Source organism: Scheffersomyces stipitis, chromosome 2, assembly GCF_000209165.1.
Source record: "Scheffersomyces stipitis CBS 6054 chromosome 2, complete sequence".
NCBI lineage: Eukaryota > Fungi > Ascomycota > Pichiomycetes > Serinales > Debaryomycetaceae > Scheffersomyces > Scheffersomyces stipitis.
In genome coordinates this window covers 2,465,194-2,491,863 of record NC_009042.1, presented here as the reverse complement: position 1 = coordinate 2,491,863, position 26,670 = coordinate 2,465,194, and the positions used below count along the sequence as shown (strand labels likewise).

General features: G+C 40.6%; 13 protein-coding genes across 13 annotated transcripts; 6 read left to right on the top strand and 7 right to left on the bottom strand. All coding sequences in view use genetic code 12, as the record gives it.

Moving 5' to 3' along the window:
• Positions 1–166: 166 nt before the first annotated feature.
• Positions 167–2,497, bottom strand: UNC89.2 (Uncoordinated protein 89-like protein; the record flags this gene model as incomplete). Its single annotated transcript, XM_001382669.1, has 1 exon — positions 167–2,497. The coding sequence occupies one exon, from the start codon at positions 2,495–2,497 to the stop codon at positions 167–169; it is 2,331 nt and encodes a 776-aa protein (XP_001382706.2).
• A 384-nt stretch (positions 2,498–2,881) lies between these two features.
• PICST_16270 (conserved hypothetical protein) lies at positions 2,882–4,918 on the bottom strand (the record flags this gene model as incomplete). The annotated part of the gene is made up of 2 exons (XM_001382668.1): positions 2,882–4,576; positions 4,613–4,918. Coding segments are annotated over 2 exons (2,001 nt in total), but the record flags the coding sequence as incomplete, so codon positions are not given.
• A 190-nt stretch (positions 4,919–5,108) lies between these two features.
• YBV2 (hypothetical protein) lies at positions 5,109–7,079 on the bottom strand (the record flags this gene model as incomplete). Its single annotated transcript, XM_001382667.1, has 2 exons — positions 5,109–6,512; positions 6,540–7,079. 2 exons carry the CDS (start codon positions 7,077–7,079, stop codon positions 5,109–5,111), a joined length of 1,944 nt encoding a protein of 647 aa, XP_001382704.2.
• A 434-nt stretch (positions 7,080–7,513) lies between these two features.
• PICST_70819 (hypothetical protein, essential) lies at positions 7,514–8,391 on the bottom strand. The gene is made up of 2 exons (XM_001382666.1): positions 8,344–8,391; positions 7,514–8,249 (listed from the first exon to the last, which is right to left on the bottom strand). The coding sequence occupies exons 1-2, from the start codon at positions 8,380–8,382 to the stop codon at positions 7,602–7,604; spliced, it is 687 nt and encodes a 228-aa protein (XP_001382703.2). The 5' UTR covers positions 8,383–8,391; the 3' UTR covers positions 7,514–7,601.
• Positions 8,392–8,630: 239 nt separating this feature from the next.
• Positions 8,631–10,218, top strand: RIO1 (protein serine kinase; the record flags this gene model as incomplete). The annotated part of the gene is made up of 2 exons (XM_001383195.1): positions 8,631–9,819; positions 9,856–10,218. The coding sequence occupies 2 exons, from the start codon at positions 8,631–8,633 to the stop codon at positions 10,152–10,154; spliced, it is 1,488 nt and encodes a 495-aa protein (XP_001383232.2).
• Positions 10,219–10,499: 281 nt separating this feature from the next.
• ERP5 (membrane protein) lies at positions 10,500–11,399 on the top strand (the record flags this gene model as incomplete). The annotated part of the gene is made up of 2 exons (XM_001383194.1): positions 10,500–10,715; positions 10,875–11,399. 2 exons carry the CDS (start codon positions 10,500–10,502, stop codon positions 11,307–11,309), a joined length of 651 nt encoding a protein of 216 aa, XP_001383231.1.
• Positions 11,400–11,593: 194 nt separating this feature from the next.
• Positions 11,594–13,016, top strand: PICST_81395 (predicted protein; the record flags this gene model as incomplete). Its single annotated transcript, XM_001383193.1, has 2 exons — positions 11,594–11,690; positions 11,724–13,016. The coding sequence occupies 2 exons, from the start codon at positions 11,594–11,596 to the stop codon at positions 12,956–12,958; spliced, it is 1,332 nt and encodes a 443-aa protein (XP_001383230.2).
• On the bottom strand, positions 13,008–14,675 carry PICST_42499 (predicted protein; the record flags this gene model as incomplete). Its single annotated transcript, XM_001382665.1, has 1 exon — positions 13,008–14,675. One exon carries the CDS (start codon positions 14,673–14,675, stop codon positions 13,008–13,010), a length of 1,668 nt encoding a protein of 555 aa, XP_001382702.2.
• A 267-nt stretch (positions 14,676–14,942) lies between these two features.
• Positions 14,943–16,400, top strand: ESC2 (protein involved in silencing Suppressor of Exocyst Mutations; the record flags this gene model as incomplete). The annotated part of the gene is made up of 1 exon (XM_001383192.1): positions 14,943–16,400. One exon carries the CDS (start codon positions 14,943–14,945, stop codon positions 16,398–16,400), a length of 1,458 nt encoding a protein of 485 aa, XP_001383229.2.
• A 1,497-nt stretch (positions 16,401–17,897) lies between these two features.
• ALP1 (high-affinity permease for basic amino acids) lies at positions 17,898–19,617 on the top strand. The gene has a single exon (XM_001383191.1). It carries the CDS (start codon positions 18,047–18,049, stop codon positions 19,520–19,522), a length of 1,476 nt encoding a protein of 491 aa, XP_001383228.2. The 5' UTR covers positions 17,898–18,046; the 3' UTR covers positions 19,523–19,617.
• A 730-nt stretch (positions 19,618–20,347) lies between these two features.
• On the bottom strand, positions 20,348–21,937 carry DNP1 (aspartyl aminopeptidase). The gene has a single exon (XM_001382664.1). The coding sequence runs from the start codon at positions 21,930–21,932 to the stop codon at positions 20,463–20,465; it is 1,470 nt and encodes a 489-aa protein (XP_001382701.2). The 5' UTR covers positions 21,933–21,937; the 3' UTR covers positions 20,348–20,462.
• Positions 21,938–22,296: 359 nt separating this feature from the next.
• Positions 22,297–23,205, top strand: BIG1 (membrane protein; the record flags this gene model as incomplete). The annotated part of the gene is made up of 1 exon (XM_001383190.1): positions 22,297–23,205. One exon carries the CDS (start codon positions 22,297–22,299, stop codon positions 23,203–23,205), a length of 909 nt encoding a protein of 302 aa, XP_001383227.2.
• A 157-nt stretch (positions 23,206–23,362) lies between these two features.
• DAD1 (highly conserved oxidoreductase) lies at positions 23,363–25,338 on the bottom strand. The gene is made up of 2 exons (XM_001382663.1): positions 24,691–25,338; positions 23,363–24,591 (listed from the first exon to the last, which is right to left on the bottom strand). The coding sequence occupies exons 1-2, from the start codon at positions 25,084–25,086 to the stop codon at positions 23,491–23,493; spliced, it is 1,497 nt and encodes a 498-aa protein (XP_001382700.2). The 5' UTR covers positions 25,087–25,338; the 3' UTR covers positions 23,363–23,490.
• Between the last annotated feature and the right edge of the window lie 1,332 nt (positions 25,339–26,670).

The window sequence follows — 26,670 nt, the reverse complement described above, 5'->3', positions numbered from 1 at the left end:
TTTTATCTTCATGCGTGAGCTTAGTTGCCAGTTAAATGCTGGTAATATGACTTATATATTGTAAGAAAGATGCTCCATATGGATTTCAATTCTTGCTCATTTTGTTTCTCTCTCATAGATTTTTTTTGTATTCATATGTATACTCACAAATATATTAACTATTCCCCTACACAAACGACTTCTCGATAAACGATTCGAAGTAATTAAGCAGACTTGTTTGGTTCTTTTCATGCAAAAAAGACTCGAGCAACTCGTTCTTGCTATCGTTGATTGGTAAAAGGCATAAATTGACGTCCTTTCTACTCCTGGATTTTTCGTTACTATGGACCCGTGTCAATGAGTCGTCAGTTTGTACTGCTTCATCAACAGTGTTGACAGTTTTAGCCGTACCCCTTCTCAGTAACTTGCCTCTAATAGATTTCCTTTTGTCTCCATTAGAAGCGAATATTCTATAGGTATGAGGAAGTTTCGATTGCCCCGACTCATCAGTCGCTTTCGAAATTTTTTGGGTTGAGTGACGTTCAGGTGGAGACCCCAATTCTCTAGGCTTTGGAGTAAATTTTTCATTATCTAAATCCAAACAAGATTGAGATGGGATGGGCGCTGCCCTTCTGGGTACATAATTCACTTTTCTTTCAGGAGACTCTGGATAGCTTATCATTTCAGTGGTTACCTTTTGCCTTCTGGTTGAAAAATTAGGACTTGAATAATGTGATTTCATTCTCTTAGCAGGGGTGTTTGGACTACCGAAGCCACCTGTTGGACTATCTTCTTTGCTTTTCTTCACTACCTCGTCATGGTAGTAAGGAGATTGTATTGGACCAACTAAATATTTCCCAGAAACAACCTCTTTCTCAGAAGAACTCTCCTTTTTCTTGTCTCTCATAAAGAATCCAAACAAGGGTATTTTATTTCTTTTCTTTACTTGTTTGTGGTTATCAACAATAGTTTCTTCAATTTTGGTAACGACTCTCATTTCAGGCTCATATTTTCGGAAGGTTGCAGCAGTATTAGTATTTGCACCCAAATGCGAAAATTGAGAAAATTGCGGAGGTGTTGCAAATACATCAGCACCACTATCTGAAAACGTTTCAGCAGGAAATTGAATAGGAGTCATCAACTTAGCAGCATGAACAATATCTTTATTTTTTGGGTCTTCAAGCACCTTACTTTTGGCATTAATTTCTGGTAGTGACTCATTTGGTTTCTTTTCTTCCTCTGTTTCCAATATCCTAGTCGATTCATCCATCTTTGCCGGAGTACTGGGTGTATCTCCACTATTTTGATATTCGTCAAACAAATTATTTGCTTGTACGTGAGATCTTGGGGTTTGGTAGGATGAATTTTCAGAATAACTTGTTACTGGAGGAGTTCTCAAACCGGTATGTTCTCTATGAAAACCGTCTACTTCCTTCTTGATTGGGTTGGCAGAAGTATCTGGTATCTGTGTTTCATTATTCGTTATTAATGTGTTAACTCGAAGGGGTTTTTCTTTGCTGACCATGTTTGTTTTCTCTTTTTCAATCAATTGTGTTCCAATAGAATCTGCATTTAAATTCAATTCGGTTGAAGAAGACATCTTAGAATGGATCGAAGAAACACCAGAAATGACTGGACCACCCGAATTATCAATCATCTCCAGGATTTCATTCTGCAAATCATCAATCAAAGACTTTGCAGATGTCCCTTTACTTTTCTCACCAGTTGTTTCCATCAAAGCAGTCAAAGGTGAATCTAACTTGTAAGAATCGGATAGAGTAGGAGGCATTGGAATAACATTGATGTGCAAGTCTTTAGACTCCTGTGTTGAAATTCCATTCTTGTCAGTATTGTTTATATCTTTTACCGAAACTAACATATTGGTTGATCCTTTTCTTGAAGAGACAGAATTACTGTCATCGTCTATAACTTTGCATTTTTCTTCTGGTCTTGATAGAGTAGGTTCCTTAACTGTCTCCTCGTGTAGGGGAGGAGACTCTGATTCTTCTCTATCGTTCTTGGTGGTTTTCTTATCGTTTGATTCTCTCTTGGAGCTAAAGACAGTCTCACTTTGCGAACTAGCAGGTGATTCAGAGTGGAAGTTAGTAGCTCTTAAGCGTACTATCAGTTTTCCAACTTCACCTTGACTTCGCGGCTGTTCTCCTTCTTTTTGCTGAACGAGAGCACCGACCTTTTGCAGCTTATGCTTGCTATCAACCCTATAACCCGAGAAACTGTAGTTGTCGGTAGCAGATTCTTCTTTGTAAACCGAGTTTCTAATAGCTTTCTCTAGTTGATCTAAACTGTTTGTGTGCCTAAGGATCTTTTTCTGATTATCCTTTATTAGGCTCTCCTCTAGTGCCTTAACATCAGTCTTTGTGATTAACCTACTGACATCGGGTTGCGGAGAAATAATGGAATTTTTGGTAAATGATCTTTTTGGGACTGCCGAGTTCTTTGAAACATCGAGTCCTTTGTTCGTTTCGAATTGAGAGATCAATGATTTAACACCAGACATGTTGTTGCTTGAATCAATTCTGATATACGGCTGTTTAAAGAAGACTTCCTCCGCTATTTATTTCTGTCGCAGGAAGCAACGAAAAAATTCACCCTTTCGGATTTCCAATGTCATATTCATTTCACAAGGGGTTACCAGGTAGGTAAAATTGCCTTGATACCCGTAATTTGCATTGAGGTACACATCATGGCTCCTTGGATAAAATTTCGCAGCTACCAACAAGATTTTGCATCAACTCGCATTGTGACACCTCAGAATTTCACAACTATGCTGCTCACATAGATATGGGCTAACACTACAAAGTGAAAAGTTCATTAACTGAATATGCTATTAGGAACTTATTTAGAAAACAAGTACGGAATCTACCAAATGCTACTTTCTATATTTTTGCTTGATCTTATTGACCAATGATCCAACTTCGGAGCCATTTTCTTGGCTCTGTTTATAAGAATCCTTCTTAGACTTCTTATATTGACTTTTGTCCATAGAAGAGTGTCCACGCTTTCTGTTGGAACGTTCCTTCAAAATCTTCTTCATTGTATCAGTCTTTTTGAATTCACTGTTGGTTGGATCAATAGCGAAATCATGTTTCTCGAAAACTTCAGAGAAACGAGGATCGTTCAAGTCGACATGGAAATTGTCCTGAGTCATCTCAGTGTCGATGTTCTTACTCTTCCTGCCCTTCTTGTTCTTCTGCTTCTCAGATTTGATCACATCTCTCATGTTGAAATGTTCCTCATTCTTAGATTCGTTATTTTCATCCATCATGATCAACTCTAATTCAGCCTTCGACTTTTCGTCAATTTGTGGTTTTTTATTGTGTTTCCTATTCTTGGACTTCTTTGTTTCACTTTCTTTTACATCAGTTTCATCCTTTTCGGCTGCCTTAGTTCCCTTGAACTTGGCCATTCTACGTTGACGACGTTCCTTCTCCTTTCTTCTGTAAGCATCTATTGTGGATTCTTGTTCTTCACCATCATTTTCTTCTTTTTGTTCTGCTTCCTTCATGCCTGGGTCGAAAGTAATTTCCATATCGACGTCATCTTCGCCATCAGATTTGGCTCCTCCACTAAAGTTGAAACTACCTCCGAGGAGGTTCTTGTATTTGTCCTTTGCTTCTCTTTTATCTTCTTCTTCATTCTCGCTTCCATCCGTATCAGAAGCTAAGTATGCCTTGAAATCCATTTCCTCGATTTCTTTTTGAGACAATGGTCGCGAAGACAATGTCAATCTTTCCTTTGGTGTTTCATCCCAGGTCAACTTGACTTTGGAATGTTGCAATGCATCGGTGACAAATGTAGAATCTGGCTTGTAACTGGATGGAATCTTGGTGCACTCATCTTTACTCTCATCATCAAATTCCATATCATCAGGAACGTATCGTAAATCAAAGATGTTTGCAGTGGATTCATATTCAGTACCATCGCAGTTGTCGTAAATGCTTTTGGCTGTGTTTACAGAATCACACTTGACCACAGCGTAATAGTATCTTAATCGTTGCAATTGGTAACGACGAAGAGCCTTACTATCGTAATCTTCTTCACCGTCGTCTTCTTCAAAAAGCTTACGAGTAGCCTTTTCCATGTCCTCTCTGTTGTTAACATCAAGGTCGATGTCAGAGTCACTGTCAGAGTCTGACTCTTCTTCCTTCTTATTCTTTTTGCTTTTGAACAATTCTCTTGGTGGACCTTCAATCTCTTCTTTTTGCATCTGTTCTTTGCCAAACTCAGATGGATATATAGTTACAGACTTGATAGATCCTCCAGATGGAACGAAAGAAAGGAAAGTAGCCATCAAATCTACAGCCTTGATGTTGTCCCAATCCATATTCACGACTGCAAATCCGCTTGTCGGATCACCTTCTTCTGGTTTTTCTTGTTCGTCTTCGATTTCAGATTCAGATTCCTCCTCCAGTTCAGATTCAGAATCAGAATCAGAGTCAGATTCAGGTTCACTATCACTTTCAGATGATGATCCCAAACCTTCACCTCTGGCTCTGTCCAAAGCAGAAACTTCATCCAAGGCCCTTAACTCGTCTTCAACGTCTTCTTCTTCGTCATCTTCTTTACTTTCGTCACTCTCAGAATCTGCAGCTTCGTCTTCTTCTCTAAGTACATCATCAGCAATGTCATCCTCTTCTTCTCCAGATTCTTCTTCATGTTCATAGAATTTGTCAAGATCTTTTTCAGCTTCTGAGGCTGTGATCTTTCTACCATATCTGTCGATTCTGGCAGATTTTCCACTGGAACTGGCGTTCAATTTTCTCAATTCCTTCTTGCTGAAACGCTCATCGACCTTGACTTTGAAATTTTTCAACTGAGGCAATCTGAATCTGGGATCATTGTGCACAGCCTTAAACCTGTCGTCACTAGTAACAGGTTGCCTGTCCCTGCCGGTATCCGAGGGCTTACTGTCTTTCTTCTTATCCCCTTTGGCCATTATTTTACTTTATTATTCCTATCTTGAAGATCTAACTTAAACACTAGAAATCCTCTCTATAGTTAACAGAGATGGTTCCAAAAAAAAAATTGGTTGTGCGATGCTGCACATCGGATTTCGCACGACTAGCTACTTTACATAATACGTCAAAAATCTAAACCGTTGCAAGTCTCTATATGGATCCTCCACTTGAATTGTGGTTTCCTACTAAGCCTACCATTTCCAAAAATGCTCTTTCTTCTCCTAGACTACGGAGATTAACACTCTGTCTAGCTTCTGCCTGTTTCTGCTCCCATTCCCATTGTTTTCTCTGCTCTTCCAAATCCTTTGTAGATCCTATACCCCATACTTCTAGATCTGTGATCATGAAGCGGTCTTCAAAATCGCTGCTTCGCACCTGACTTTGATGTGATCTCTCAAAGTACGTAGAGGTATTTGCTGACAGCGCCACAATGTGTCTGAATACAGCAAACTCCAAGTTGGCTTCAATGGTAAGCGAGACGTCCCCTGGGAAATACTTCTTGACTCCATTCTTATTAACAGGCTGGGTATTGCCGAAGCCAATTCCCAAGCCTAAAGTATTAAAGTATATCAGTTCTCCATTTAACACCGTACTATGAATGCTCTTGTAGAAATCCAAGCGTGGCAGCAACGATAGAATTATCGTGTTCTCGTCTCCAAAGTTTTTCTTGTTAGAATTCTTCCACGGTTGATTAATCAATATAGCATATGTAATTTTATCGTTATCATTCTGCCAGTCATGTTTGTTGCTTTCCAGAGAACGGAAATATTGTGGATACTCTGTTTTGAATTGCTGATATCGCATATTTGTGTCAATGGTCTTATTTTTGAGTCTCTTGCCACTAACTACGAACAATGTTGGCGCTTGCCACTTGAAGATTTTCAGTTCTAACGATCTTATCGAAAAACCAGCCTCTGTACCAGCATACAATTTTATCAAGTTTTGGTTAGAAATTTCGATACTAGAACCTAATCCAGACACCACGTTTGAAATGTACGATAATGATGCAGCATTTACCAACTTTGATTCTTCAAACTTGGGCAATTTGAATTTCTTCTTCTTTGTAGCCTCTTCTTCTTGCTTCTGTGGTTCTGGATTATTTGGTATGTCCTTACTTGAATTATTGGATCCTGCCTTTGCTACTACCGTAGAAAGCAAACCCTCCTTGAAAAGAATAGAAAACCCGTTCTGGAAGAAATTTGGAAGACACCTGTTGAAAGTGGTCTGGAATTCCTCGAAGGTAATAGTTTCCGTCTGCAAGTTTGTAGCATTGAGGTTAATGTTAATATACTTTAGAATGTATAGTCCATAGACTTCGAACTCTTTCCATCTCTCAATATAGCCTACAAGCTTTTGGTGCATGAGATCTCGCTTCATCTTGGGAATCGATGATATAATCAAAAACAAGGTAATTATTTGCACGAGATCATACGCATTGACTTTTAAGCTTGAAATATCAATATCGTCATAATTGTTGATGATGTTGAATGTATCCCATTTCACCTTTTTCAGGCGAATATCAGGAGAATCCTCCTCTCTGATTGGATACCTCACCTCAACTACGTACGGCTCTGGCACGACTTGTTCAACGACCTTTGGTTTGTCTGAAAGAAAATCTACACTCAGTTCTTCACTGTTGGTTTCTACGGCAAGCCGTGGAAGTGCTAGAGAACAGAAGATAAGTTTGAGGTAGTCGTATTGACTGTTAAAGATCTTCTTGTATCTCGCACTATGCACTAAAGACGATATTAGGAGCTCTTGGATAGTTAAACCTCCTGAAGTGTCGGTTTTGGTATAATTGCTGAGAAATGGAAGTGAGCCAATGACTCTCGTAGATTCATACAAGATCTTGAGAGCTCTATTAAACGACTCATTGACGGAAGAGTTGTCCCTATCCATGTCGTTAGACAACTGGAGCAACAACGCCAAATCTGTGGGTGTTACCACATTTTTTTCTCGAAGACTGGTGACATTGAGTTTGTTTGTTATGGAAGTGATCTCTACATTGCGGAGTAGAGTTAGACAACGACTAGATAATAAGTCCATGATCTGCTCTTTGGAGAACAGCTCAAGTATAGCATTGTTTTTGCCATCATTAGCTGAACTAGCGATTTGACCCATTTTGCACAATTATGTATAGAAATACTCTGGCAATTCTGTTAGATAAAGAAAAGTTGTAGATTTATAACGGATGATTCAGAATGCCTAAACTAAACTAGTATGAAACATGTTGCTTTCTAAGCGCGCATAGTTAAGAAACCTGGGGTGAGATCTCGTAGTTAACGTGGATTGTCTATAAATAATTGTAATGATATAGAGGACAAGTCACTTTCGGTAACAGTAAATGGGAACTTGTAATGGATATGTCAGTTCAAAGATTTATGCTGTTCTCGTAGTTTAATGTATGGAGAATAATTACATTATATTCTTTCTTGAGCTTCTACAAAAAGTTCCCTAGAGTTACAGAGCTTACATAGATCTGCTTACATATGCTATGGACCAGCTTAAACGGCAGGTGCCTAGATTGTAGAAGCTATCTTACAATAGTGGACTATATCACGTCTATTACATTTATTAGTACGATACGTAATGAAAATGGTATTATGTTCGGAAAAATTAGCGAACAGAATCACCACTAAAACTTCAGCCTCTGAAAAATGCAGTCAACACTTCCTTCGACTTGATCTCCAACTCAAACACAAACTTTTTCCATTCGCCTAACACTCCCTTGGAAGCATTGACTTCCTGTTCGTCATCGTCGTCGCCGGTTCTTGAACTGTCGTTGTATCTGTTTTCGTTGACATCTTGCTTCAACAATGCTCTCGTGAAAGATACTATCACCATTGTGAAATAGATTCTGATGGCAGAGATCACAATAGTGGTGCTGAGAGTCACGTATAACTCTCTAGCGATGGAAGCTGATTGCGATGACAAAGCTGAAGACACTTCTGCTCTTTTTTCAATCTCTTCACTAGACACATCTTCCAGACTAAACCAGAAATAGATAAAGTACAATGTATAAAAAATTCCTATTGCTGTATCCAAGACATAGACAATTGTGGCAAGTGACAATTTCCTCACATTTCTAGGCTTGTCTCTCAAGTGAATCAATGCAGAAATGTAGAATGGCAATGTAAAGATAGCCAAAATGTTGTAGAGCCATTGCCAGAAGTTGAGTGGATGGCCCGTTATGATCGACAAGATACCGTAAACGCCTCCAGCTTTGTTCAAGATGGAAATTCCGAGAACAATCTCAACTCCAATGAAAAGAGGAATGAATCCTAGAAAACGCTAATAGGAGGTGGTTAGTAAGGCGAACGCTTTTGGCAAAAAGGTTTCTGATAGCAAAAACTGATCTTTTCTTCTTTTTTAGGTCTGAACTTACCACAGGTAAAATCTGGTTCAATGTGGATCCCACAGACATCTTTAATTTGTTGAACTTTTCCAGACTCAAGTTCTTGGAGAAGTTGAATTTGTCTGATCTGTAATTGCTAGAACATCGCAAACAAAACTCTACACGAAATAGGAAACATCTGCGCCGCACGTCTACCAAAAAAAATTTAGAATATGAGATGCACTATATACTGAAAAATTAGATAGTTGAAGGCTAGAAGTAGAACTAAATTTCCAAGTTTTCAGCCTCATAAACCACATTTTCAAACTAATACAGATATGACAGACGAAATAGCGAGACGAGCTCAACAGATAGAAATCTGGTCGTCAGACTCGGATTCGGACTCCGACTCAGGCTCAAGATATGCCCAGGTTTCTCTCTCCAGATCAGCAATTAATCACGCTCCAAATGCATTGACCAATGCAGAAATAGTGACCAAATACGCAGACAAAATCAAGACAGACCCTATCAAGAAGGGACCAAAGATTACTAGAGATCGTTCCAACAGAGCCACCGTAGAACAAGTGTTGGATCCAAGAACCATGCGTTTCTTAGCCAAGATAATTAACAAAAACGTCATTTCCAGAATAAATGGTTGTATCAGTACCGGAAAGGAAGCCAATGTGTATCATGGAGACCATGAAGACCCCGAAGTTACGACTAGAGAGTATGCTGTAAAGATTTACAAGACTTCTATCTTGGTTTTCAAGGACAGGGAAAGGTACGTGGATGGAGAGTTCAGATTCAGAAATACAAAGAACCAAAGCAACCCCAGAAAAATGGTCAAGGTGTGGGCAGAAAAAGAGTTCCGTAACTTGAAGAGATTGTACCTTAATGGAATTCCCTGTCCTGAACCTGTAGAACTCAGGTCGCATGTCTTAGTAATGGAATACTTGACCAAGGGAAATGGACAACCATCACCAAAGTTAAGAGATCACCCTTTCAAAGATGTAGAAGAAATTGTTCACTATTACCATCAGATGTTATTCTACATGAGAAGGATGTATAAAGTGTGTCGTCTCGTTCATGCTGATTTGAGTGAATACAATTCTATAGTGCATAAGGACAAATTGTATATAATCGATGTATCTCAGTCTGTGGAACCAGAGCATCCAATGGCACTCGACTTCTTAAGGATGGATATAAAAAATGTCAACGACTTCTTTTCCAGGAAGAAAATCAACGTTTACCCGGAGAGATTACTTTTTAAATATATCACTGAAGATGCATCTGTGTTGGGAATTGAAGATAACTCTGATGAACAGTTGGGTCAATATTTAGAAACATTACCATTGAAAACCGAGGACGATGACGAGGTCGAAGATGAAATCTTTAGATCGTTGCATTTGGTCAGATCATTGAACCACTTGGACGAAAGAGATTTCCAGAAATTTTCTGAAGGAAAAGTGGATACTTTGACTGATCTTGTTGGCACGCATGAGAATATTGATGGGACATTAGCAGTGAGTGATGAAGAAGATCATGACGATGTCGACGTCGAAGACGACGACGACGAAGAAGAAGAAGATGAGGAAGAGGATGAGGATGATGAAGACGAATCCTCAGAAGAAGAAACGGGTTCTGAAGATGATCTGGAAGCGGAAGACGAAGATGCCGAAGGCAAGAAGAAGAAAAAGAAGTGGGTTGAAAAGGAAACCATTCTTAAGGGAAAGAAACATGAAGACAAAGATGACAAGAAGGCCAGAAAAGAAGCTGCTAAGTTGGCCAAACAGGAAAAGAGAAAGACAAAGATGAAGAAACATGTCAAGAAGAAGATCATCAGTAAGAGAAAGACCAAGTAGCTGGAGTTAAATAGTAGCCTTTCCTTATTTATTACACATTATAGAAATGCAAGAATGAAAAATGATAAGCGAGAAGAGATAAACATAACTACATACAACCGTATACACCCATGTATGTATTCCTACTCTAGCGATAGAATCAGTATACTTCACGAAATACTGTGAGTCCATCTATAAATAGAGTAGATTTTGCACCCAAGTCACACGAACGACTCTTTTGCTTAAGAGTGCATATAGTGTATACACGCGTTAATGCCAACCAACACTGAAAAAATCAACATCACCAAATCAAAGTTTGAAGTCGACCTCTCTTTCCAGGTATAGTTAATACTCGTAGCCACGATGATGAAATCAGCTTTTGGAAAGGTTCTTACTGTTCTCTTTGTTTTTTTCCAATACTCCACTGCTTTGCATTTTTACTTGAGAACCGGTGACACTAGATGTTTCTATGAGGAATTGCAAGAAGACACGTTGGTTGTCGGAAAAATCGATGCCTACGAGAAGAACGACCAAGGTGAATATTTCAAAAACGGCAACTTGAGAGTTGAGATAACTGTTGACGTAAGTATAACTTCAAGTAAGCCAAAGCCAGTTCCAGATGTTAATGTCACCAATGTTTAACATTGCATGCTGGATCCGTCTCGCGATCATACTTTGATATCAGTTTTGATGGATGTATAAGCCTACAAAACACATTAGAAACATTACTAACATCTTTAGGAAACATTTGACAACGACGAGAGAGTTGTTACTCAAAAGTCTTCACCAAGTGGAGAATTCACTTTCACTTCCCACGAAGCTGGTGAACACAAGTTCTGCTTGAAACCAGTCTATAATGACGGTACTATCGGCAAGGCCCACCGTGTGTTCTTTGACATTGCCAGTGGCAGTGCCCATGACTATGCTGACTCCAAGTCCACAAAACAAGTTGACAGCTTGACAGCCAAGGTACAAAACTTGAACACAAAGTTGGAAGAGATTCACTACGAACAAGAGCACATGAGGGAAAGAGAAGCTATGTTCAGAAACCAGTCTGAATCGACCAACTCCAGAGTGGTCAAGTGGACTCTTGTACAATTGGTTGTATTGATTGGTACCTGTTTCTACCAGTTGCGTCACTTGAAGAGTTTCTTTGTCAAGCAAAAGATTGTGTAAACCAGACGTACGCTGCATATGTATATAGACATAGCTGAGATTAATTACCTATAGGTATTGATGTAAATGTCTGACAGGAACAAGAAGTTGAAAGATATTGTAGATTATTTAAGTACTTTATTGTACTTGTCCTAATGTTCTTATTTATGTCTATAATTGAGACGTCACATAGTTAAGAGTTATATAGTAATGATTTTATATAGTCGCACTTTGAAGTGCGATGCTCTTCTCGAAATTATTCAATTTTATTCAAGATTGACAATAACCTACAACAATCTTGACAAATGGCCGAGACCAACTCTCGCGAAGAAGAGCTTCTTCGGCGAATTCAGGAGCTTGAACTCGAAAACGAAGTGCTCAAGAAAAAAGTCGCAGAAGTCGGTGTAACCAATATCAATCAATCTCAAGTGGAAGAATATGATGCAAAATACCCTAAAATAGATGAGAATTTCTGCTTGGATGAGTACAAACGGTATGGCAGGCAGATGATAGTTCCCGAATTTGGCTCGTTGAAGTCCCAGATCAAATTAAAGAACTCCAGCATCTTGGTGGTTGGAGCCGGAGGCTTGGGGTGTCCTGCTCTTCTCTATTTATCAGCAGCTGGTATAGGTAAGATAGGTATAGTCGACGACGATATAGTCGATATTAGTAACCTCCACAGACAAGTTTTACATACTACTGACTCCATAGGTATGTTTAAATGTGATTCGGCGAAGAAATACATTTGCAAATTGAATCCACACGTCATTGTCAAGACATACCCTGTGAGACTTCATAATGATAATGCGTTTGACATAGTCAACGATTACGATATCGTTCTTGATTGTACAGACACTCCAGCCATCAGATACTTGATCAATGATGTATCTGTACTTTGTAGAAAAACCATAGTAAGTGGATCTGGACTTAAATCAGACGGACAATTGAGCATATTGAACTTCAACAATGAAGGTCCTTGCTATAGATGTTTCTATCCGAAGCCTCCTTCAGCAGAATCCATCACCACATGTTCTGATGGAGGTGTGATAGGACCTTGTATAGGATTGTTGGGTGTCTCTATGGCAGTAGAAACAATTAAGGTGTTGACTGGTTTCTACACTAAGGACAACTTCAAACCTTTCCTTTCTATGTATACTGGATATCCCCAACAACTGTTCCGAGTTTTTAAAATGAGAGGAAGACTGGACAAGTGCTCTGTATGTGGATCTTTTCCAACTGTATCGAAAGAGGCTATCCTTAATAATGAGATCGACTACGTCGCATTTTGTGGTAAGGTAGATTCAAATGTCTTGACGCCAGAGGATAGAATAACCGTACAACAGTTCAGTGATATAGTAACTCGGCAAAGTAAGGCACCAGTTTTACTAGATGTACGTACTAAAGAACAGTTTCAAATAGCTAAACTTCCAAACTCTATCAACATAGAATGGGATCCTACTTTCAAGAAATTGGAGTCCTTAGACAAATATTTGCCCGAGGATTTTGACAAAGATACAGATCCAGTCTTTGTCGTATGCCGCTATGGGAACGACTCTCAGCTTGCCACTCGGAAGATGAAGCAGGAGCTCGACTTCAAGAACGCAAAGGACATTATTGGTGGGCTAAACAAGTGGAGTGATATTGTAAATCCCAAATTTCCAAAATACTAATAGACTAATCATGACACATTTACTATAGGAATACATAATAATACATTATTTATGCGGCAGAATCCAATCTTTCTAGGATGAGTAGACCAGAAATTGTACCTGCAGTGTAGATTGAACTTCCAGCGACGTTCTCGTTCCAAGCCAAAGACGTTACGACAACTTCTGGAGGACTCACTGGAAGTTGGGAGGCAGCCTCGGCAGGTATAACTTCAAAGTCGGCTGACAACTCTAATTGACTCTCATTCAATGTCAACTTCCACAACTTCAATGGTTTCAAGCTCTTGTTAGTAATCTTTGCCCCATTAAGGAACTTTCTAGAGTAATTAACAACTATGACATCACCGTCAGAAGTGGCTGTTAAGTTCAAAGGGTGTCCAATTATTTCAGACAGCAGCAAAGCTGTTACAAAGGCGTCTACTTTTAGTAAAGTGTTTGAAGCCTCGTGTGGATTTCTGATGAAGTTGAAGGAAGTTGAGTCAAATGCCCATGTTGCGACGTACACTTTAAGGGTATGGTTATAAGTAGATCTGATCAATGGCTTAGCGGCCAATGTTGACAATCTTCCTCTGAGGAAGTTCTTGTATTCGTATGCGCACGATTGTACTCCAGTTGAAGTGACTAGCACAACATATTCTTCTGGAGCCGGCTCACCAATCATTATGGTACTGATAGAGCTATCCGCTACTCTCTCGATATACGACGGGATAGTATCATCATCATCGCCATCATCAGCCAACAGGTCATGGGGATGAAACGGAAAAATGAATTCGGCTATACATCCATCTGTAAGCCCTACTAAAACCTTATACGAACCGATGAATCCAAAGGTTGTGACGTTGGGGCTGTTCTTGGCCAGATCAGAGGCGAACTTTTTAGCAGTATAAGTACGCGATGGTTTGTCTACATTAACATATTTGGCACCTTTTGTCAGAATCTTGAAAAGGTGCAAATTTCCGTCTGTGAAACTGCCAGCTAAGACTCCTAAAACTGAATCGTCTCCAGCTACATAAATAGGAAGCCAGCTCAAATTCTGAGTAGCTCCTAGTTGTGTTGTTACATACACCTTTTCCAACGAAAGATTGTTTGTGCTTAGGGTGTACTTCCAAATTTGGATAGCAGAATGTATGGTGTTTTCGCCAGTCTTCTTATGAAATATGCTTAATTCTGGACTATTTATGGCAGCTTCCATTCCATCAGGATGATTAATTATAGAAACTGCCAAATAGTGAATATCGGCACTAGTATTGTCCAAGGGAGTATGCAACCATTTAACAGAAGTAACATGACCTCCGGTATTGAGTAGCAATCCACGTCTTGATACGTCATCAAGCAGTGCTGACTGACCGAATTGCAACTTTTTTGCAAATGACTTTGATCCCTGTTTTACATTCAAGCTCAACTGAGGTCTAAATAAGTTTTCCACTTCTTTCTTGGTTAGTTCACTATATTCAATACTATTGATATGCAAAGAATCAGCCTCTATAGTATCAAATTGTGGAGGAGTAAGGTTGTCCTTTTCCAATTCTGACCTCACCAACGCCTCGTCCACGTAGTAGAGGCTCTTCTCCCATTTGTCTTTATAGTTACTTATGAACTGGTAGAAGGTTTCGTCAGAACCATAGTTGTGCCGGAATCTAGGCTTGTATGAGAGGTCTCTCAGAGTCTTGCTAGATGACACAGGAACTGCGCTGATCTTCCTCGTCGTTACTTTCGACATTTTTATCAATCACAATATGAGCAACTCCCACCAACACAGCTATGTGAGATGCAATTGCTGTTCGTATATCTAATTGCGCTGAAAAGATTCTGAGATGTATATTTTGGCTTGTGTTTATGCACATTCAAACAAATAAATCTACCTGCATTTACTCCAGAGCAATCTGGAACCAAAATACACAGGTTAGGCAATCTACTCAAACCTAATGGAAAATAGAGTTCATCTTCTTTTGTATTTATCTAAATCTTTGTTTATATCCACCAGTCGATGGAAGATACAGAATACAAAGGCACCGATGTCAGTTTTCCAGGTCCCGAGTCCAGTATCGCTCCAGATATAGGTAAATCTGTCAAATCCCCCAAAACAAAGAAAAAGAGATCACTATTAGAAGATGATTTCTTTTCTCTAAGCAGCACCATAGATAAGAAAAAGGGCAAAAAGCATCGGCACAAGAAACATAAGCTGCCAAGTGTAGACTCAACGGCACCAGATACGGCAATATCACAAGCATTGGACCATTCTCCGGAAATTAATGATAATAGCTTTAATGAACTAACCCCAGCTTCAGCACTTACTTCGGTAAGCACAGAACCAGATGTAGATGTAAACGTTCCAATACAATCCAGTTACAATTCGTTAGTTGGTGATGAAGATATTGCGATTGTTTCCATTGAAAAACTAAGTGTTGCCGCTCCAAACACAAACAAATCAGCTAAATCAACTACGTCTTTGTCGCCTAAACGTACGACAACAGGAACAAGAAACGTATGGAATTCGCCGGCCAGTAGAACTAGAAGTTCAATTGCTAATGAAAACGAGGTAGCACTTGAAGAAGAGGATGAAGAAGATGAGGAAGATGATGAGCTACATTTCTTTGGTAGTAAACCAACGCACACTATCAGTAAACCTGATGGAAAATATAGCTTTGGTGATGGAAATGAGAAAAAAAGAAAATACATCATTCGGGTGTATAGCAGGCTAACTCTACCAGATGGAGAAACTGATTGCTGGGCCGATTTCGGCACCAAAGGTACTAAGGGATTCGATAAAATACTAGCTTCGGTGCTTGATCACTTTCGAACCAAATTCAGATCTAACTTACCTCCCGAAGATCTCGCTTTGTACAGTGCCTCCAATGCTGCATTGGTGTGGATAGAGGGCAGGATGGAAATGAAATCGTTCTTTAAGCCAAGCACTTTGCGTATCCCACCACCTCCTTTGTATGATATCTTAGAGAATGATGTAGAGAAGATGGAACCAACCAAGTTGAATTGTCTCTTGATTCCAAAGCGTAATGCTTTGTTCTTTCAGAGTCTTTATCCTGAGTTCCAGTCTGAGAAGGAGGTCGAATCCAATAGAACGGTACCAGAGCCAGAAGATCTGATTGCAGAAGTGGAGCCTTGGGTAGACACAATCGAAGATGAAGACGACTATGAAGTTACGCAGATAATAGAGGACGAAACAGAGGCATATAAAAAAGGCGAAGACCTGTTCTTTGTCATAGGGCTCAAAGGAAAAGACAATAAAAGAATTAATGTGCAAGTGTCTCAAGATACGCTTCTTCGCAAGCTTCTATTGCATTATTTGAAAGAGAAGAAGATTGACGAAAAAACAGTCGATATGAAGAAAGCAAAACTCATTTTCGACGATGAGCCCATGGATTTGGATGGTAGGGTGGGTGACACAGAATTGGAAGAGGATTTTGAAGTTCAGGTTGTAATATAATTGTAGTGACATTGAATATACTACTAGGTCAATTTTAATGTTTTTGGTATGAGATTAGAGACAGAAAGATTTCATATTTTCAAATGTAAATTTCATAATTCGAGATGGTCGAAAACGAAGATAAGGTCAGAGAAAGACTTGACACTGTTCGATATCAGAAAATAAGCAGAGGAGTCACAAAAGAAATCACAAACTGCGTTAATGAAGATGGAGAAAAAATACAACGATAAGAAACGAATCCACAAATCGGGCATGGTTTACGATGGGATTAAAAGTGGAAACAAGAAACGATGAGCACCCCACACCAATAACTCTATCCTAGAGCCGTAATTTCGAATTGGAAACGTACACCGAGCCACTGCGGAATGTAAGTTTATGCTGTTTAAATTGGGTATGGCTGACGAACTATATTAGCTGTACACCACAATTATCATCAATGAAGATCGGTGATGCAAGTTCTAAGGGCTTAATAAAACTCACACTTCCCCATAGAAATTTCACACCCATATTGGGAATCTATTTTGCTAGTTAGATTGGCCAGCACATTTCCGGTACAATGAAATAAGAAATACAAATAATAATTCACTTTATGTCTATAATATTTCACCTTGTATTTAGCCGCGCTGCCCTTTCCATGCGTAAATAGAACGGAATGCAAATCTGTTATCATCCGGTCCTGTGAGAACCGTCACGTGCTAAGGTGTAATTTAGCTCATCACCTACCAAGATGCCCAATCTGGAGAATTTCAACGAAATACAAGGCATTCTGGTTCAAGGGCCCGCGGCGGAATACAACTGGTGACGTTTTCGACTACGCACGAGATGAACCTACTGGCTAACCCAGGCAGGTGTCCAATGATGAACTTGCGACGCATTTTTCCGGGCGGTCGGAATAATGTGAATAGACTAAACTACCAGTGTACCTGATATCTTTTCTGTTACATTATCTACATTATCTAGTTTACTGTTGGGATTCCACTGCATGCGGTGATGCTGTAGAATACAAGTTGTAGAAGCAGAGGAAATTTTCATTGGTATGCTTGCCTTCATTAGTTGCACAGAATATGTTAGTCTGTCAAATTTTGTTCTGCATTTTGCGGCAATTCCATACTAAACGTAAAAGAATAGAACAAGGTTTTGTTTAGTTCCACAGTAAACAATATACGCAAGTAATGACTCGGCATAGTAGCGGCTGGAATGCTGAAGCCCGCCAGAATTTCTTTGCACATCATTGCAAATCAAATTTGAGAGGTAGGTATTCGTTATCTCGGTGAAGCTTCGATAATTGTGGATCTCGCAAATTAATCGTACGCCACGGCGCTTCCAAGAGTGTTCCTTTTTCTGACTACACTTGCATATTCTACAGATTTATTTTTTGCTCTGCTTTTCGCATCCTTCACGTATATAACCGACGGCATTTGTCATGTCTGGAGAATTCTGTGCTTTTTGTAGTCTTCGATAATAACGTTCTCTCCTTCCAAACAATGTCTTCCGAAGCTGATTCTATAGCTCTCAAAAAGGAAAAGTCCGTATTGTCTCAGGACTTGGAGAGATACTCCGATAATGACGTCTCCGATGACGGCTCTCTGCATGATGTTGTTCAGACCGAACATCTTAACAGAGCCTTGAAAGCCCGTACCATTAATATGATTACCATTGCCGGTGTTATTGGTAGTGGTCTTTTCTTAGGTACTGGTAGATCTTTGGCTACCGGTGGTCCTCTTTCTCTTTTATTGAGTTATGCCATCGTGGGTTTGTTGGTTTTCTTCATGATGCTTTCGTTGGGAGAGATGTCAGTGCAATTCCCGGTGTCTGGTTCCTTCACCACTTACGCAAAGAGATTCGGAAGTGACTCGCTTGGTTTCGCCATTCTCATCAACTACTGGTTCAACGATGCCTGCTCAGTTGCCGGAGACCTTACTGCTATGCAACTTATTATGGCTTACTGGACTGACTTCCACTGGTATGTCATCTCCCTTATCTTCTGGGTATTTCTCTTGTTCTTGAACGTTATCCATGTAAGAATCTATGGTGAAACCGAATATTGGTTGGCTTTGCTTAAAGTTGTCACGATCATCATCTTCTTCATTGTTAGTATCATTGTTAATGCTGGTCACAATAACCAACACGAATACATTGGTTTCAAATGGTGGAGTCACGGTGATGCACCTTTTGTCGATGGTCTCAAGGGATTCACTTCTTTGTTTGTGTCAGCTGCTTTCGCAATGGGTGGATTGGAATCGGTTTCCCTTACTGCTGGTGAAACTGCCAACCCTATTAAGGTCATTCCAAAGACGATTAAGGCAACCTTCTGGCGTATTATTATTTTCTACTTGTTCACCGCCTTCTTCATTGGAATGAACATCCCATACGACTACCCAAATTTGGCTACCAAGAGTGTTGCCACTTCTCCATTCACTCTTGTTTTCCAAATGGTGGGTGCAAAGGCTGGTGGTGGTTTCATGAATGCCGTGATCATGACCTCGTTAGTCTCTGCCGGTAACCATGCCTTGTTTGCTGGTTCCAGATTGGCATTCAACTTGGGTTCCCAAGGTTTCTTTCCTAAGATCTTTACCAGACTTAACAGATACCAAATTCCATACGTCGCTGTCATTTTCACTTGGCTCGCAGGTGGTTTGTGTTTCGGTTCTTCCTTCATTGGAGCCGGTACCTTGTGGTCTTGGATTCAAAGTATTGTTGGTCTCTCCAATTTGATTTCATGGTGGGTTATTGGTGTTATCAGCATTCGTTTCAGAAGAGGTTTGGCCAAGCAAGGTAGAACGGACGAACTTTTATTCAAGAACTGGTCTTATCCTCTCGGACCCTACTTCGTTGTTATTTTTGGTGGTTTCATTATCTTGATTCAAGGTTGGTCTACGCTCAAGCCCTTCGTTGCTGCTGACTTTTTCCAATCCTACATCGAATTGGGTGTCTTCCCAGTCACTTTCATTTTCTGGTGGTTAGTGAAAAAGGGTAAGGACAGATTCGTGAAGCTCGAAGAGATGGACTTCGACACCGACAGATACTATGAAAGCAAGGAAGAGAAGGAAGAAGAAAGATATGCACTGACCTTAAAAGGATGGCAAAAATTCAGATACGGTTTTGCTGAAAACTTCTTATAGTTATGTTACCAAGAACCACCTAATGAACTTCATGATTTACATTTAATTCCACCATTTCACTCTAATATTTATGTATTAATGCATTTATTTCGTCATATGAAAAATCTGTAGAGTAATATGTGGTCGAGACGCACTAAATAATGGCTGCGAAAAAAATATTATTTGCCTCGTGTGATAATTGTTTCGAATTGCTGCGAAAAGAAATACAATTTCTCTAACGTAACAATGTCAAAACATATCTATATATATATATCGTCTTTGATATAACTTTATAAGGAGGATATAATTAGAATACAATTATGTCTCGCTACTTGATTTGGTTATTATTCTTCTATTTGGTTAGGTGTGACACCATAACTGAAGTTGAGATTGTGAAAGTGGCCGTCCGCCCACTAAAGCCAACTGAAGATAACACACCAATCACCAAAACAATGGTTGTAACTGAATATGAGAGTTCCACTGCTCCGAGCAATAATTCTCCAAGTTATGATCCCGGTGTTGACGTAGATTTTGCTAGCCAGATGGTCGAGCTTCACAACGAAAAAAGACAAATTCATGGTGCAACACTTCTCTCGTGGAACAATTCTGCTTTCGAATATGCTGCCGCTTATGCCGATCAGTACGATTGTTCGGGTGTTTTAAAGCATTCTGGTGGTTCGTTTGGAGAAAATCTTGCTATTGGTTATACAACCGAAGGAGCAGTCAATGCTTGGTACAACGAAGGTGCAACTTATGTATACGGTTCTGAGTCCACTTACAATCACTTCACAGCTCTAATATGGAATAGTACAACTTCTCTAGGATGTGCTTACAAGTATTGCAATAAAGTTTGGGGGACTTATATTATATGTTCGTACTACCCTGCTGGAAATGTAGTTGGCTACTCCAGCCGCAACGTTTTCCCACCAATATAATAATTAATATATATAAATCTAGGTATCTAAAGGTCACACTTTATCTTGTCGTCCAATTCGTAGTAGTGCTCAAAGAAGGACTTGAACAAATCAGATAACCTAACCACATCAAATGTACCACCCGTTTCTCTGATGGAATGCATTGACAATTGAGGGTTACCCAAGTCAAGAGTTCTGATACCCAACTTGGCTGACAAAATTGGACCAATGGTAGAGCCACAAGGAGAATCGTTTCTCACCACAAATAATTGCAATGGCACGTTGGCTTTGTCGGCAACCTTCTTTAATAGCACGATACCAGGAGAGTTTGTGGCATACCTTTGGTTGGCATTGATCTTGATGACTGGACCCAAGTTGACCTGAGGCCTGTTTTGGGCTTCGTAGGCTTCGCCGTAGTTTGGATGCACACCGTGGGCCATATCAGACGAAAGCAAGAATGATTTGGCCATCGTCTCGTGGAAGTAATCACGGTTCAGACTTCCACCAAAGTCGGTTTTAGTCAATCTTTGAATGATATCTGGCAAGAAGGTGGAATCAGCACCTTGAGCTGAAACAGAGCCAATTTCTTCGTGGTCAAATAATGAAATCAACGAGATTGACTTTTGATTGGCCAAAAATTCAGTGGACTCAATTAAACCAACCGTGGCTGTGAAACATGATGTCAAGTTATCCAAACGTGGGGAAAAGATGAATTCGTCGTTCAATCCACCGATCGTTGACTTCTGGTGATCGAAAAGAAGCAATTCAAAATCTTCAATCTGGCTTGGCAGTACATTGACTTCCTTTGCGATTAACTCGATTAAAGATTGGTTGTGTCTCAGAATGACGTTCTGGACTGATTCGAATTGTTCTGGAGTCAATTGTAAGTCAGGATCATCAGCACAAGAGTGAGCTTTCTTTTCAGCTTTCTTGCTAGCAATTTCGTTCTTATCTAAAGCAACCTGACCTGCAATAGGCACCAATTTTGTTTCTTTGTTGAACTCAAACTTAGTGTTAACTTCTCTGTTCAAATGGATAGCCAAGGTTGGGATTCTGAGTAATGGCTTATCGATCTTGATCAACTTTGGCACGAACTCGTCATTTTCTTGGACGTATACTCTACCGGCAATCGACAAGTCTCTGTCAAACCACGAATGGGCAATCAAACCACCGTACTGTTCAACACCGACTTGAATAAAGCCTTCAGAAGTCTTCTTGGATATAGGCTTGATTCTTAAACATGGAGAATCAGTATGGGCACCTACAATGGCAATCCCATTTCCGTTCTTGAACTGTTCCCCAACTGTGAAACCAACCAATGACGAGCCATTTCTAGTGACGAAGTATTTACCACCCTTTTCTAATTTTGAGTTCCAGTTGGCTCTTTCTGACAATTCTGTAAAACCAGCTTCTACTAAGTGCGACTTAACTGAGTTCACAGCATGGTAGGGAGTGGGAGAGGCATTGACAAAGTCAACGAAGTTTTGAGCGTACTTCAATGGTCTTTCGGTAGACATAATTGTCAGGATATGAGTTATGAATAAAGAAGAGAAATGTTACAAAAGCAGAAAAGAGGTTTCTGAATATGTCAAAAGACAATGGAGAAAATCACAGATTCTGTCAATGCCTGTGCCTTGGTGAGATGCGGCTCGTTCAAACTGCGTCTAAGAGAAGCTTAACTAAGAGAACTTTTTATGAGACACATTAGTTTTTATCGCGTGCGGTTCCTCACGTGAATTTCTATAAATATAGCTACGATACAGCCGAATTATCTACATCCCATAGAATCTTAATCTTCTTTTTGAATCTTCAGCTCTATATACGTGAATTACAATGAAGCTTATCTTGGTATTGGTGTCAATCTTCCAAATTGTAGCGTCGATGCAGACGGTGCCGGTGTTGGTCGCCTCCCATAAGCTTGTACCTGGGTTGAAAAATGAGATCAATAGTGATAACTTGCTGATTCACAATCTGACTTCGGTAACAAATATGATCAAAAAGCTCATAAGCTCGTGTTCTTCAGACGCATATCTCATTATAAATCAACCTGGACTCACTCTCGAAGACTTGAATATGAAACATATTGATGATTGGGGATTTCTACGCAAGTACTTGACCATGTCCTCTACAGTGGTAGGGCTACCATACGTTAACGAACCACTTGATCTTCCTTATCTCGAGAAGTATATCATCAAAAACTGTCAGGCAGAAACTATAAATGTCGATGTTAATGATGATGAAGTCGGACAGTACTACGACACCAGAACTCGAGTCATTCGTACCAACTTGAGTCCTCTACCTACTAAGAATGAAGGAAGATACCAAGTTATTCGAGAACACGATGAGATTCTTAGAAAGATTTTGAGAATATTGCCCTCTCCACATTTCACCATTATTCTCACTTCAGACGTTAAGTCGTTTTCGCATCCCGTAGCGAGATTCATCAGAGCAGAGAATCCGAACAACTTCGAAATTTTCAATGACATTGTCAATGATCCAGCCAGAAAGAGTGAAGTTGAGAGAAACGATCGATTCCACAAAGTAGATCCACAATGGAATTCTCCCAGACACAGCAATGATAGATATTTGGAGAACAAAAAGAAAGACGAGATACATCTATTTGACTATGACTTGTGGTTCAAGAATGAAAAATTGGTTCTGACCATAGCTGTGATGATCCTCAGTATCTTTATCGTAAGAATCGTCAGTCTCTCCAAGAATATCATCAGCAAAATTTCAGAAAAAAAACAAAAGCCGGGGTTAATTGGGAATTCCAAAAAACGGGATTAGCGAGTACTAAATGCTAATACACAATATACGGAGAAAAGGACTAGAGAATATGTACAAAATAGTGCAAGTATTGTAGAAAATTGGTGGAATAGGAACTGTTTCTACGACGATGCACGTCTTCCAAGTAAAAATTTGTATTTACACATATACTTTTGATGCTCATGTATAATAGCGTTAAATCAAATTAAATAAAACATAAATTATCAATTAAAAGTCGAGGAAAGGATATATATGCAAGTTGAACGAACCTCTTTATGCTCACTTTACTTTACTTTACTTTATTTACTATTTGGACCATTCTGCATCGGAGGGGCCGGTTTCTGAGCTCTCTTCATCTGCTCGACGGCCATTGCTGGCTGCCAGATTGTGGCTATACCCATTGCTCAAGGGGTCAATGTCGTCTTCCTCGTCATCATCATCTTCGTCTTCGTAAAACTCATCGTCATCGTCAAGATCTTCTACATCGTCGTCGTCATCTTCCACCAACACACTGGCATCGAAATATAACGAAGGGTCCAAGGCAGAAATATCTGCTGACGACACTTCGCCATCCAATAAGAGTTCAGACAATATCTTGCCGGTACCCGGAGCATTGTTGATGCCCCAACACGAATGGCCAGATGCAAGGAATAAGTTGGTGACATTGGTCTCGCCTATCAACGGACCACTGGAAGAAGGCACATCCAAAACAGGCAAGTAGCAAGCCTGTCTCTTCAAGATGTGGCCCCTCTTCAAGTTGGGAGAGATCTTTCCCACTTGTTTGAATAACTCATCACACTTGGACTTAACTACTTCGACATCATCAGTCGTTTCTGGAACATCTACAGCAGAGTCTCCTTCCCCGCAGACATACACTTCATCTTGTCTAGCATAGATTTCTGGAGAAATGTAAGAGTACGCACCTGTTTTGAATTCGGTGAAAATGGCATATGGAGAAACTGGTTGGTCCTTGAAAGGAGCAACGGTGATGGAATGGGCTCTTAATCCTGATATAGGGCAATCAGGCAAGATCTTTGATGTCCAGGGGCCCACGGACAAAACGATCTGGTCACCTAGCAAGTCGATGGGTTGTCTGTTTTTATCTTCGTCTTTGATGCTGGTTGGTTGATATGTTACTCCCGTAGCCAGACCCGTTTCAACAGAGTAGGTAATTTCGTTCACTTTACCAATGATGAGTTCGATAGCACCCTGACTGTCTTCTACAGCCTTCTTGAGAATGAAGTTAGTGAACTTGTAAGGATGTACTTGGGCCGTTGTGTCTGTTCCACCCAACGTTGTGCAGTTTTCTATAAGGGATGATGTGATCCAGTTCAAGTCCTGGGGAAGTTTGGTCTTGGTGGTAGAACCCGCAACGACAGACGACGATCTGGTGGCTCGTGACGATTTCTTCGGTGGTTTGTCGGACAACGACGACGACGAGTCGCTGTCGTGGGCCACGGATTTGCGGTATGATGTTTCGTCAGTTCGGTTGTTGCCGAGCTTGACGTTTCTGAAGGTGATTTTAGAGTCCTCGCCCTCTTCGTCTGAGTCCAAGTGGCTGATATCTCCTTCTAACGACACAGTGGTTAATCTCCTGTAGCCCCATTCTTCGGTACCGTTGTACAAGTTGGACAACTTCTGATGCAACTCAAAGGATAAGGAGACGATCTGCTGGGGGAAAGCCCAAAGAGCAAGAAGTCCTCCAGCTTTCCCAGAGGCTCCACCAGCGACTCTCTTGCTTTCTATGATCGAGATGTGGAACTTGTTGGGATCAAACTTGGGGTGTTTTACGATGTAGTAGGCGGTACACACGCCGATGATACCGGCTCCCACTATGATAATGTGTTTCTTGCCCTCATGTCTGCCCGAAGGTTCAGAACGTGTTATTAGACGGTCAGGCATTTGGAGATAGTGTGGGACGGATCCAGTAGATGGGACAGATGGTATAGAAGGTAAGACGTAGTATTTTCTGGATAGTAGTCTGTAGTAGTCGGTATTGGCTATATATATAGCAGATAGTGATACTCTTGTAGGTCTGTGTAGGTTGTGGAACCGAGTGACTAGTTAGTGAATCACACTATCCAGTATATACAATAATACAGCAGAACACCACGACGGGAGCGGGTGTATCAGATGGTAGAATACAAAAGTGCCAGCAGTACGGTGGACACAGCAGTACTAAGCTAGAAAAAACTGAAACTGGGCAGGCTGGAAAAAGAAGATGGTGTCTTAAATTTTTGACCCAGATGTTCTGCAAGTGACTATTTCTGGCTGGAGGAAAACTGGAGCTGTAAACGGTTTGTGGTTGAATGTCGCCAGATGTCGCGCAGGCAGTCTGTGGGCAGCCAGGCGGCGAAAAACAGCGAGATCCCTGCCGCAGAGACGTAGCCTGGGACTGTGAGACTCAGTGGAGATTGGAACGGGCTCGAGCAAGAGAGAGACCGGCTGTGAGCTGACCAATTACTACACTACAATAATATCGAGCTATGTTTACGGTTATTGAAGCAGAGAAATAGAGTTCTAGCATACAGCTATTGTTCTAGAGTTCTAATTGTACAATTGAGTACGGGGTAGGGCCGTGTGAAGAGGTGAAATGGCCAAGAGGTGAAAAGGCCAGGAGCGGGAAGCAGAGTTGGAGTCAAAGTTTATTGGGGAGAGTAGTGTCTTACCAATGCTCGAAGCATGAGGTTATTGTCAGTTGTCAATTGCAGGTGACAATGCCAGTATGTATCGGTCAGAATTAGTATTACGATAGTATTAATTAGCCTAAGTGCACTCCATGATAGCCAGTAGTGGTCAGTAGCATGGAGAAGTGTTTCTATCTGGTGGTGTTTAGAGTCGTATCCAGTTGTATCTAGTGGCATCTGCTACCACCGGCCAAATTGTTCCGTTTCCCTGTACAACGGATCAGATAACCTTCACGACATGACACCATCTGGACCCCACCTGATTCCGGGTGAAAGCGACAAATCGCTGTGCTCATCTGGTGCATAGATATCAACTGATGAGCGATTTTTTCGCAGCTCAAATGCTCCAGATCTCGATAGCAACGAAGCTGGCCCTGCCATTGGCTAGCCGGTCGCCCTTCCTCCGTGGATGTCGGCCCATGAATCCCTACAGCTTGAGCACAGTATGGCGCAGCGTGCCACGAGAAGTTTCGCCTGCTTATTCTGCCCACTTGCTCCAGCTGAAACGGACGTAGCTCATTACTTCGGTACCTGGGCATGCACACAGACATGCATGTCGAAAATCAAAAATCAGCTGTTTTTTCAACTGTTCCTGGAATCCCCCCAGACACTACAGGCTCTGTGGGCCAGTGACCAAAACAGGGATGTCGTCAGTTTTTCGCTGCAGCCCCCAATCACATCGAATATTGTGTGATTCCTGGCAACGGCACTAAAAGAGGGGTTTGGCCACTCCAGCCATCCTTGTCCTATCTGAATCACTATCACTTATCAGCTCCATTTGGTGGCTGCACGTCAGACC